The sequence below is a fragment of the Meriones unguiculatus genome, chromosome 1, assembly GCF_030254825.1.
Source record: "Meriones unguiculatus strain TT.TT164.6M chromosome 1, Bangor_MerUng_6.1, whole genome shotgun sequence".
Taxonomy (NCBI): domain Eukaryota; kingdom Metazoa; phylum Chordata; class Mammalia; order Rodentia; family Muridae; genus Meriones; species Meriones unguiculatus.
Genome location: NC_083349.1, coordinates 161133590 through 161146565, shown reverse-complemented (window position 1 = coordinate 161146565; position 12976 = coordinate 161133590). Strand labels below are relative to the sequence as shown.

General features: G+C 42.6%; 1 protein-coding gene across 5 annotated transcripts in view; it reads right to left on the bottom strand.

Annotated features, from left to right (window-relative positions):
* The window catches only part of Bbs9 (Bardet-Biedl syndrome 9), a 379885-nt gene that overhangs the window by 62571 nt on the left and 304338 nt on the right, over nucleotides 1-12976 (bottom strand). For all 5 annotated transcript variants that reach the window (XM_060371023.1, XM_060371015.1, XM_060371029.1 and 2 more), the window contains one exon: nucleotides 12534-12716. In XM_060371023.1, coding sequence (XP_060227006.1) covers nucleotides 12534-12716 — 183 coding nt within the window. The remainder of the gene's footprint in view (nucleotides 1-12533; nucleotides 12717-12976) is intronic.

Genomic DNA, 12976 nt, shown 5'->3' with positions numbered 1-12976 from the left:
CCTGAGTAGAGGTAACCAGCCATGTGGCAGAGTGTAAATTAGTGTAATGGATTATTTCAAGTTATGAGGTAGTCAGAGGAGAGCTTATATGGCCTAGGTATTTGTATAATACTAAAAAAAGGAAAAAAATATATTTAGAGACTGGTACATTTAAAGTATTTTAGGATGATTTATTTTGTCCTCTTGCTTTTCGATCACTTCCCCCCAAGGATGGGGGGCTGCCTTGTCAGGAAACTATGAGAGAGGAAGAACGTAGTCCTGATGTGACTGGAAGTGCTAAGAGTGGGGGGATCTCCCCTTTTCTGAGGGGCAGAAGAGGGAGGATAGAGAGATATGGGAGGGATGGAGGGGAAAGACTGGGAGGAGAGGAAGGAAGTGTCTAAGACTGAGATGTAAAGTGATAACTGAGAGAGAGAGAGAAAGAAAGAGAGAGAGAGAGAAAGGGCTTTACTTATCTATCATGATAAGGTGCCTTCCCATTAGTTTTATGGGCAAGTCAATAATAGAATTCATCTTAGTGTTCCATGAGCAAACCACAAGTTAATTGCACTATTCAACATTTTCCAATATAGAGATCAGATCAAGTATACATAAAAATGAAATATAAATCCACATTTATCCTTCTTAAAGTAGTCAACATGGAGAACACAATTTCAACAAAAATCTCCCAGCCCCACACTCCTCTACTGAGCCTGGTTACTCATTTGTGAGGTTCCTTGGTGTGGGCTTGGAGCTAACCTCTGTTATTTCCCAGGTCTTCAGCCTTGCCATGCTTCCTTGCCTCAACTTTACAATTAATAGCTTTGACACAATATCTCCTTTGAGAAAGTATACAAGTACTTTCTTAGAGAACCGATCCAAAAAGTGTCATGGAGTTCAGGAATGAGAGATAGGGACATGAGAAAAGGCCCCGAAGGGAGTGCTGTTGACCAGGTACCAGCACTGGCCAGTGCTTAGTCCCATTAAATAATTCCAGGTGATGGCATCTGCCTCAAACTTTCCCCCCATCTCTAAAATCCCATTGGTCACAGAGGAGCAGAGCTATATAGGCTCTACCTACCAGGAAAGAACTGTGGGCATTAATCAGGAGGAAGCACTCAGGAAGAGAAGATGGGACATTCACAGCGTCTGCCACCATCAGTGAGAACTCATTGATCATTGCCTGTTATAAATGAATGCTCCATAATAGTTAATTTATATTCCTTTGAATAATGTGAAGCAGGCCTATTTTATATAGACATGTATTTAATTCCTCTTTTCTTCTTCTTTACAAGTGGGCAAAACATATAGTGCCTGGGACATATAGGACTTGATTCTGAGGTCATTAAAAACTAAGGAAATGCTTATGGCCTTGAATTCAGAGCCCATAGGTGAGAACGCAGCTATCACTCTTGTCAAACCAAGAAATTGGATTCTTTTCTGTACTTCCATCCTCAAATTCAAACCATTCATTGGCTCCTTCTTGGTAAAAGACTTTAAGTGTTATTCTGAGCTCTGCTTCAGCTGTCTGTGACAGCCTCCTCCCCAGAATGTTCACATTTTAACATCTATGAAGCAAGGACATAGCTCATCATCATTGGGATCCAACAACTGCTGGATTTCTGTTTGGGGACAAACTGCATGGAGACTTTATCTGAGCTTGCCTTAGGGTGCTCCTTCCGCTGAGCCACGTGCAGTGTTCATGCTACCTCAGTGAATTAACTGGGATTTAAAATGTGGTATAAGCCAGCAAGAAGGTTCCATTGGTAAGGGTGCATACTGCCAAGGCTGAGAACGTGAGTTCAGTCCCTGGAACCCACATGGGAGCGAGAACTGACTCCTGCAACCTTTCTTGTGACCTTCACATGTGCACACACATACATACAAACACACACCACAAATATTTTTATAAAATCCTTTAAGACTCAGGTGGTATCTTGTTATTTACTAAAATTATTCCTGTACATACAGAAAAGCCAGGAAATACTATGAACCTAAATTTAGTGAAGCAAGTATTCATGAATGACCAAGAAAGCAATTTTCTTTTTTTTTTTTTTTTCTTTCCAAAGCTAAGCTAAATGCTTCTTAAGATGTAAGGTAAAAAGATCCCCACAGATAGAAAGCCTGTCACTGTGACACAGGTACACACATTTCTACCTCATGTAAGCAACACACTAAAGTCAGCAAAGCCTCCCATCTCTGGAACCAAAGTGACCCAACTAATTCGTGTTCTGCACAGGGCTCTTGCCAGAGCAGTAAATGTCAATTTGTCTAAAGAGAACTGCTGACTTCGGACAGAGGCTTCCTCACCTTCAGGAATACATGCTTCAATGGAGGCAAGGTTAAAAGCAAGGCGGAAAGAAGGAATTCCTGGGGCTCAGGAACAGTCATGAAGGTGAGGCAACACAATCTTCGGGGAAGCTTGAGCTCCTCCATGACACCTTCCTGCTTCCACTCGAGGAAGCGTAGAGCAGTGGCCTGTGGCACACAGGTGACCGAAGCCAATACCTGAGCCAATGCAGGCTACTCACGCATTTCTTCTTACGCAGGAACAATTTTTTAATGTTTAAATGAGACTCACAGAGCTCTCTGAATGATTGCTTATATTTTTAAGTGGTAAAAAAAAAAAAAAAAATACACCGTCAGAGTTTATCTGGCATGCTTTGTTTTTTTTTCCTTAAGGATACACAGAGGAATATGAGAACTTCAGCATCTGGCATCTTCTTGTTGGGATACAGCAGGGATACATACAAATATGAGTGATACAGCCACTCATATTTGGATGCCTGTCACATGCCTGGTCCCACATTTGGCATTTCATTAGTCCTCACAAAAATATAAGGGATATGTAGAGCGTCTTCGTGAAAACCACGCACCCTGGCGAAGTTTCCGAATGCGTCACAATGTCTTCGTGTTCTCTTTTGTTTTGTGAGGGTCTCCCAGCGCTGCGAAGGGCTGAAACCATGCACTGTACATGCTACATATGTGGCCCACACTCAGCTACACACACTCTGCCTGCATCATGGTTCTAAAGAGTACGGTTTAACGCATGTGGTTTTTCCAAGGGGCTGTTACTTTGTTGTTGTTGTTTTTCAGAACATGTGTTTTTATTATTGGTGTGTTGTTGTTGTTAGCTTCCAATTGATATAAATAAAAAAATATCAAAATCCTGAATTTATGACGAAGACAGTCAAAAGAAGCTGTGTGTGGTCTAGTCGGTTGAAGCTAAACAAACATAATTTTTGGTTACTCTCTGCTAAAAAATATAGTTTGGATACATATATAGGTAACTTATTGAGGAAGGATATTTTAGCATGTGTATTTTTTATTTGTTTATTGTGCATGAGTGGCACATTTATAGCAAGGTCACAGCCAAACCATAAAAGTCGAGATTATATGGTTAAAAAAAAAAAGAATCACAAGAAAGGATATACCTGAAAGAGAAAGAAATTCCTTTCTCAAGCAAGAGCTTCCCACCTGATATGTGAGCCAGGGCTCTGCAAGTCCATCACATCCCGTGAACGCCTTTAAAAGGACCTGCCAGTCCACTCACACTCCCGATATCCCACGTCTCCTCTGTACTGTTTGTTTACTAGTGCAGACAGAATCGAATGGTCACAATTCCCTTCCGGCAAAGCCGAACTGGCCTTAAATATGAGAAGAGCCAGTGCTTGGAGTCTGGTAACTTACCTAAGGACTCAGAGCTAATTAAAGCACTTTCTTTTAAGAGGATATGTGAACCCCCATATGTCATCATATTTTACTCAACAAAGTTTATATTTCCCAACTATTAGTATTTATTTTGCTTCAGTATTTCATACTTATAAACATTATGATGCCAAACAGACCCTATAATTTTCTTAGTTCTTTATCTTAGATTTCTGATGTAGAATTAGCTTTACGATATATGTTTTCCTAGAGTAATCTCTGGAAAGACAGTGTCAGAAATAAGTGGGTATGTCCATTTTACTACAGGTTCAATGTTACACTTATTTCCGAATTTGGCTAAGGCAGAGTAAGCAAAGTGTAGCTCACAATGGCTTTCATTTATGCACTTTTGTCATTGGTAAGATTAAAAATTCTTGTCATTCTCTCTGTTGTTAAGCTACGTGGACAGGTGCATACTTGGATACACAGTCGTGCACAGTTTAATGACTGGGGTACTCTCCGAGACCTGTGAAATGTGTCATAAGGTGTGTCCCCGTATGAAGAGCCCCGACCGCACACAGGCAGCAGTCATGTGGGTAGCCTAGACTTGCGAAAATTCGAATGATATTTGTTTTTTAAGAGTTATTATTCTTTAAGAAATCCTTGAAACTAAGTAAAAACATCACACACCAAAGCTAACCAGACCGGAAGCCTACACAACTCATTCAACTTTGGTTTGTAACTTTAGGGAGCCATGGTCATATATGCTGCCCATTACTGACTAAGACATCATAATACTATGTCTCACATGACCATATACAGGTGGTGGGCTAGCTTACTAAATGTATCTATGCAAGCCAGGCATGATGGCACATGCCTTTAATACCAGTACAGATGGAGGCAGATGGACTTCTGTGAGTTTAAGACCAGTCTGGTCTACAAAGAGAATTTCAGGACAGCCAGGGCTGCTACACAGAGAAAACCTGCTTCAAAAAGACAAACAAAAATGTATCTATATGTATCTTAATATCAATATATCAAAGAATGGGTTTTGCTCTTATACAACACACAAATATTTGGCGTAGCTTATAAAATAAACAGCATAGAAGAGGAAGTAGAATGTTTCCTTTGTAAAAAGCAACTTCTGAAGAACTGCACAGTTGTGGGAGAGCACCTGTTATTATTTAAGAGATTATGAAAATAAGTGAAGTTTCGTCCCCCAAATGATTAGATGTAACTACATGCTTCATTGTTGTAACTCTGTGAGGATGCAAAACAATCTGTTCTTGAATTAATTGGACGTATCGACAAGCAGACGTGACAATGTCAGAGTAGGATGAGTGTAAACTGTGTCATGCCATGGGTGGAATTCACACGAGGATACGGGATAGAAGGAACGAGAGGGAATGCAAACTGACCTGCCTGGAGAGGGCAGGTGGACGGACAAACAGCAAGTGCCATTACATGACGAAAAGGGTACTACTGGCTGTACTTTGGTGAGACCCAACTTAGCTTTTGTAGATTGAAGGAGAGATGCTGCGGGGTTTATGAATGAGAAGTGGTGGAACCACATGACTGCCACAGAGCCAAGGGAAGCATGCAAGTAGATGTGAAATGGGAGAACAGGGGGAGTAGTGGTTCCAGAGACATGGAATACCGCTACAGAAACACGCAGAAAGGCTGTTTCAAATGCCAACACAGGCAGTCAGGTAGAAAAGCAATGGCCCAAGGCAAGGGGCTTTCCAGAAAGGGGCTCATAAGGAAAGCTCTGGGCTCTATGGTATATTCAACTCTGGTGACAAAGAATATTATATAATTAAACAGCAGCAGTTGCATTTAAATAGCAGCAGCGCGGGATATGTGGCCGTTATGAACATGAAACTAATTCCACATGTTTATCTTGCTGGCTACGACCATGAGAAATACCAAAATATTTACTTTCTAGACTACATTCCCATAGACAGCGATAATTGTGATGATACTTGAGCCCTCACAAAAGCAGACTTAATAGTGACACCAGACTTCCTCCTCCTGTTTCCCTTTTAGGAAGGCTCATTAATAATGGTAATGATTAGCCATCTCAGTCTTCACTCAATCCAAACAGCAGGCACAATGGTCCTGACCTGTGACGTAGACGCCTTTAAACCTTGGAAGTGAGCCTTGTTCCCTCCACACAATAGGACTTCCTATATAAACATCTGTTTTCTCACATGAACCATGTTCAACATGGTAAAAATAAGTTTCCTTCCTGTATCACTTTGTGAAAGGAACAATCAATCAAAATGTAGGGCTGAAGGTTCAAGTCTCCCTCTTCCATTGATGTGAATTTTCATCTTAACTTTCTCAAGGGGTATTAAAGTTTAGTACAAGGAAAGGTAACTATTAAGTCCTTAAGAACACAATAAAACTTTTCTTTTCCAATGGCAGACAACACTGCCAAAGATACTGAGTGCGATTTCAAAGGAAAGAAAGTATCACAACAAATGCTGTGCCATGTGGAGTCTGTGAAGCCAGGTCTCAAAACAGTACACTGTTGCTTTTTTCATTAGAGGCTCCTCCAGAGCCAAGCGGACACATGGGCCTCAGAAGTCTCCAACAGCCTACTCGGAAATCTCGACCCTGGTCCTCCTTGCTCCCTTGCCATCTGCAGTATGAAAAATCCAGTCATCTGAGCTGTTTACTGGAATAATGAGAAGCAGAGCTGAACGGCGATCAGGAAGGGCAAAGAGAATTCATCCACATCCAATCCAAAATGAAGCGTCTATCCAGAAGGCTGTAATCAAAAGAATTCAAAGGCTATGTGCATGTGAAGGGGAAAACAGGCACAAGGACTGCAGTATCAGTGGAGACCATGTGAAGGCCACAATACTTTGCTTTCTGTCGCTGTGAGAAACACCTCACTTCAAGCAAGAAAAGTCTGTTTGGACTCATGGTTTCAGGGAGATCGACCATGGTCACCTGGCCTTGTTGCCTCTGGGTCTGTGGCCAGACATGGACAGCACCGTAGTGGGAGCACACAGCAGAGCAGTTCTTACCTCGGGACAGTGAAAGAGTGAACGATGGAGGAAAGGGCTGGGATCCTTGTATCCCTTTCAAGAGACTGTCTTCGGTGACACACTTCCTTCCGCTAGGCGCCACCGCCTCAGGGTTCTCCCATCCCCCAATAGTGTCACAAGCTAGCAGCCAAGCTTCCAGGGCATGGGTCTGGAGAACACTTCCAAACTATATCACAAGCGGAGCAACAGCACGTGTGCCAGCCTCCTGTCCCTCCTTTGCAGATACACACAGGTCTCTCAGATAAGCCCTTGTTCCTAGAAGTGCCTGATGATGACAGGTGACCAAGCAGATGCCAGGAAACCACAGATAGGGGTGTGAACTCAAACATCAGGAAGGAACCTCACCTTGGGCTCCGGCTCTCCTTTCGTGAGTTCGCTGATAGGAGCTGTAGCTAATCCAACAAATACAGCCCTGGTTTTTCTTGATGCTCCCTGCTGCTATGCAACACACTTTCCGGACTTCCAAAAATGTCTGCCGGCACAATCTAAGGCAGTAAGCCCTCATCACACGTAGCTACTAATAAGGGAAATACAGACTGTGAAGTTAATTTCATTTCACATCGGCTTATTTATATTCCACGTGGTACGTGGCTACTGCGTTGCAGAGCTTAGGCTTAGAAAATTTGCTTATACACTGCACTCAGGGTCAGCCGCTTTGGACCCAGAGAAGAGCATGTCTGGTTGCATGCGGGTTGATGCCCCAGGTCCCGCCTCTGAGAAAAAGGTATCAGACGGGTCTGATGCTCTTTGGGTGGATGACACCTAAATGAACATCGGTACAAAGTCCCAATTTATTTCTAATATCAGAGATCAGACCTCTACTCTTGCCTGATGCATCTAAAACAAAAAGGGGGAACTGTAGAGAGCTGCGGAATGCTATGCCTTAAAGATGGAGCTGGTTTCCGCCTTCCACCTTCCCGATGGTGAGTGCTCTCTGTCACGAACAATTCCACATTTGGCTAAGGCTGAGGATCTGGCTTGCTTCCATGTATGTGGACCTATCTGCATTGCCCACGTGGCACGCCTGGGTTGGCTACCCAGAGGTTATTTAAGCTGTGGGCTGGCTTTCCCCAGGGTCCGAGGATTGTTCAAGGTTCCTGAATAAACTGCATTGAAAAAAAAGAAAATTTGCTTATAAAACTGATCGAAAACCACCAGAAATGACACTTACGTCTGTTTTGTTCAAAAGGTATGTCATAGGCCAAATAGTGCTTAAAAACTAGTAAGTTCTCAATAAAAATTCATTGGGTAATTCAATGACTTGATAAAAGATTATCCCATTGAGCCAGCCCTAAAAACGCGTATATATACACACACCCTACACCTTTATGTCTTTTGGCTTCTGTGAAGCATCATGGGAAAGAGATGTTTAATATCATAACCTCTAATAAGGCCTCACTGACAGAAGTAGATACAGTATTTTATATAGAACTTCAAAATACATAGGGTAGAACACCAATGCTGCCCCGCCTCTAAGATTCTCAATGTTCTTAAATGTCCTCTACTCCTAGCCTAAAAACTATATTTGTTTTAAAATTTAAAATTACTGGGTGCCAGAGGTAGAGCTAGGTGGTAGGGAAGACACTTAGCTCTTCTGATGGCCTGGGTTTGATCTGCAGCAAACACACACATGCCCCGTGCCCTATGACATAGAGAGATAACATACTATTTTAGACTACATGTCTGCCATCGTTACAGGAAGAGGACAGTAGCAATTTTTAATTATCAAAACCACCAGTGGAATGACGCTTAAGCGCCCTTAGAGACAAAACAAAGTTTTCAATATTTTTCTCACTGGGCAAATCATCTCCATAAAGTACATTTGGTGCTCATTAATTTTAGCACCTTAAAAAAAGAAAGTACATGCACTAGTCTGAAATGCCAGCATTTATTTGCTACTGGAAAGTGAAAAAAAGAAGTGTCCCAAAAGAGACAGGATAAGGAAAACAAGTATGAGTTCTACTGCAAATGCAGTGCGGTTCCAAAGGAAGCGCTGGTGACTGGCACCAGCTGTTGAGGGGGAGGCGCAGAGGGCTGCTTTCTGCTGGCACTGACCAGGCCATGGGAAGGGAACTGCTTTCCGCCAGCATAGGATGGTCCTGAATATTGTTTGTTTTGTTAACCTGTTATGATCAGGAGGAAACTATTCTAGAATTTTCAGTCAGGAGTGGACTGCCTGACACATTCCACCTAAATAACAACACAGCAAATCAGTATACAAATTACACAGAGCTATTTGAAACATAAATATGTTCTGAGCGCTCCTTTCTGCCGCTCAGCGCTGTGGGGACATCTGCCCTTCGGCTGAAAGTGTCCTCGGAAATGTTGTCCACATGTCCTGAGCTCTCCCCCTCACACATGTACTCTGCCATCTACCCTCAACCCAACTATCTAAATTACATTCAGATTTTTGTGGTATCATAATAACTTCAATATGGGGTATATTTTCAACATTCTGGTAAGGGACTCCTTTCTTTCCTGCCTCACCCTCCTCCTCTCAAGTTATTTCAGGTTTGAATATTTCGTTTTCACATCTCCGTTGAACAGTGCAGAGCCCCATCACACAACATTTATTTGTGAGGTCTACAGACAGGATGGGGAATTGTGAACCAGCACGTCAAAACCACACACCATACGCACATGTCTTAGAAAATTAAAAAGTAGTTCTCTTCTTTTAAGACACTAGTTTTCTCAACATCATAACTCCAAAGTGGATACTAGAGCCCAACTAAAGAGAAAGAGCATAGTAGGAAGTCTCCAAATTCCTCTATGGATCTACTCTTCTCCAGGAGATGCCCTTATTTCCAACAGATGCAAATACACACACCTTCAGTCTCACCACTTTAGGAAGAGAGTTGAGAGAAACTTCCTCTGCAGTTTTTGGAGGATAGAGGAGGTGTCGATAGGCAAGGCAGAAAGTCTCCAGGCAGGGACTAAGCCTTTGAACCGTGTACATGCAGTGTGTTCACGGATTTCTATGGGGCACTGCTCTTCACGGCACACATGGCGAAGACACTCAACGTGAGTTTATCTCCAAAGCCCCACAGAGCGGTGGGGAAGAGTCAACTCTGAGGAAAAAAGCAGTGAGCCTGCACATTATAGAGTTCCTAACTGTTCTTTACTTAGGACCCGAAAGAGCAAGTTAAAAATGACAAGTTGAGAGAAACTGCAGAAAGAAAAACCCTTTGTTGATAGTACATTTCCCTCAACATGACATAGCAAATCTGTGGTGGGTGCCTGAATCCTCAGTTGGTACAAAACCCTAGATGAACATTTTTATATACATATACGCATGATTTATAAACAGGCACGGAAAAAATTGACAATAATTAATAATAAAATCAAGGAACATAACAACATACAATAATAAACATTATGTTAATGTAGTTTCTCTCTTGTCAAGACAATATTTATATACTAATATTTTTGGTTGGCTGTTGAACGCAGAACACAGAAATTCAGAACCTGCAGACAATGAAATAAGAGTCAGGAAGGAGTATCCACTATGAATTAAATATTTTTAGTTTATTATTTGTGTGTGCCTGTGCCTGTCTGTCTGTCTGTCTGTCTGTCTGTGTGCATGCATGCATGTGTGCGATGGTGGGGACATGGTGTACACAGCACATATGTGAAGGTGAAAAGACAGCTTTGGGGCATCAGTCCTCTCCATCCACCTTTACCTAGTCTCCAGGCATAACACCCGGTTGCCAAGCTTGCATGGCCATTGCCTCTACCTGCCGAGCCACTACTGCGCCTGCTTTTTGAACAAGGGGTTTATATTGCCCCTTTGCACTGAGCTATGAAAATGACATAGCGTGGCCTGCCCTGCCACGTTCTCTGTGTTCTACCATTGTGTCCTCCCCGTTCTCTGTGTTCTACCACTGAATAAATGTTGGCTACACACCACTTCTTCAGCAGTCCTAAGAATGTAAAAGGACCCAAGACATGACTCCTGCTTTCAGGGATGGCAGAGAGATGCACATATGCACTGTGACACGCCATCAGGAAGGTGATTCAGTGAAAGCCAGTACAGAGGTGACTTCTAACTTCCGGTGCTTTGCTTAGTTGTCCCCTTAGAGGCTCCTGCAGCTTCTGGGGTGGGACCCAACTCCTTCCTTACAGATGCAGAAGCAGTGATTCAGACCAGCTAAGACCACAGTGACTGTCATTTAGTGGTGGGACCAGAACCACAGACTAACCAAGGCTTTCTGCCTCCTGAAGTGAGTTTATAAATAATCTGACCCACGACCATGCTCCTTCTCACTGCACACAGAAGTCTCCAGTTCTGCTACTGAAGGTCAATCTGACCAATAAAAAACTTTTGTCACTCTACATCACTTGCCACTAAAATATGTATTCTACTTTGCAGTATAAGTATTTTAGGTCACAAAATAAAGCTTTTTCATTTAAACATTTTGATGCAGCTGACAAAACTTGTGATTTTTTTTATGACTGCGGTAGTTTGAATGAGAATGGTCCCTTGTTGTTGGTAAGGTTTGGGAAGGACCAGGAGGCATGGAGAAGGTGTGTCAGTAAGCGTAGGCTTTGTCCACACCATTACCAGTTAGCTCTCTCTCTCTCTCTCTCTCTCTCTCTCTCTCTCTCTATCTCTCTCTGCCTGGTGCTTGTGGATCAGAGGAGCTCTCAATGACTTCTCCACGCCACACCTGCCTGCCTACTGTCATGCTCCTGGCCATCCATGTTGGTCATGGAATCTAACCCTCTGGAACTGTGAGCCTCAAATTAAGTGTTTTCTTTTCTAAGTTGCCTTGGTCAAGATGTTTCTTCGGGGCAATAGAAAAGAAACTAAGACAATGACTGTGTTCCCTAAAATAAGGTATCTGGCTACAAGCGCACACTTTCTGAACAGACAGAATAGGTCCAAGTCCTGGCTCGACTGGCTCTACTTAGAAAAGCATTCAACTGCAGAAAATGTAGGCTTTGTTATTTGTGAAATGGAGATGGAAACAGTACTTAAGCCATCTCCAGGGCCACGTCTGTGACTCAGTGGGATAGTTCTTGGGAAATAATTGCAACAGTGCCCGCTGAGCACTTGAAAAACATGTTAGTTTCAGTTCTGTTACGTTCATAACCATGCTCTTAGAGCTGGATTTGAAATTGGGTTTGAAACCATTTTTCCCCTGTAACAACTACCACAAAGAGCTAGGCTTACATCTCTGGTTTCCAAGGTGCCTATTCCTTCTCCATAAAGAAAAGCACAGAGAAAAAGCATCCAGGAGGCCCTTGGTCCTGTATGCGGCTATGATTCAAAGAATTTAGGTGTTTCTGGTTAATGGACTCTGGTGAAAATCTCACTCCCATCCTCATTTTCTCCTTTTCGTCCTGAAATGCCTCTTCTAAGCGGAAAGACTTTATGAACTATTATAAAGAACTCTGTAAATGTAAGGAACTATTCCCGTCATTTTCAGCAAAGCCACCTCAGTCCCCTAACCTTTGAAGTGACACTAAAATTTAAGAACACCGAACAAATTAAAATGACTGAGCTGTTTTCTCTGGCAGACTTGGGGAGGATTAGCTAATCTGAAGGCTTTACTGCATCACTCAGACTGTCCAATGACTACTTCCCTGCCTCTCAGAGATTGAAGAGCACATAAAAACAGACTGGGTACTACATAAAAATGGACTACAGACCTATTTTTAAAACCGCTCAGGGGAAAAAAAAAGTTCTGTCATACAACACTTTTATTATGGTTTAAAGAAAAGGAATACAGCATTTCTGTGAAAACGCAAGCCGTCTTTTGATGCCTTAAAAAAACACAGATAGCCACATGATATCTCCCCAAACCAAAGCTTTTCAGTCATGCAGCTGTGACGCTTGTGGGTCCTTACCAGTTCCTGTGTGTCTTCCTGTAGTGGCAGAAATGCTGCTTCTAGAATAGCAGTCTGGTCACTGCTCAGCTTCTGCCACAGCCTGATCAGCAGGATCAGCAAATGGGTGGCACTCTTCAGGCCGGCGAAAGACTGCAGCAGCCTGTCTTGGTTTTCCTCAACCGCATCTGCTAGAGCAATCACCTGAAGAAAGGACAAACTCTGGTTAGGGATCGTTTCACAATCCTTGAGCCCTCAACAGCTTACACTTGGCACACTTTTGTTTGTCTTAGAAACAACTTAATGAGCTTTGTCTTCCATAGACACAAGTTGCGTTGAATAATAAGGAAGGCATCAGTCATCTGCTAGCTTCCTTATTTAAGAAAATGCCCCAAGTAATTCCAAATCCATATGGCCAGGGAAGAAAATATCCACAAAGTCAGCCTGATAGGTTATGGGGATGC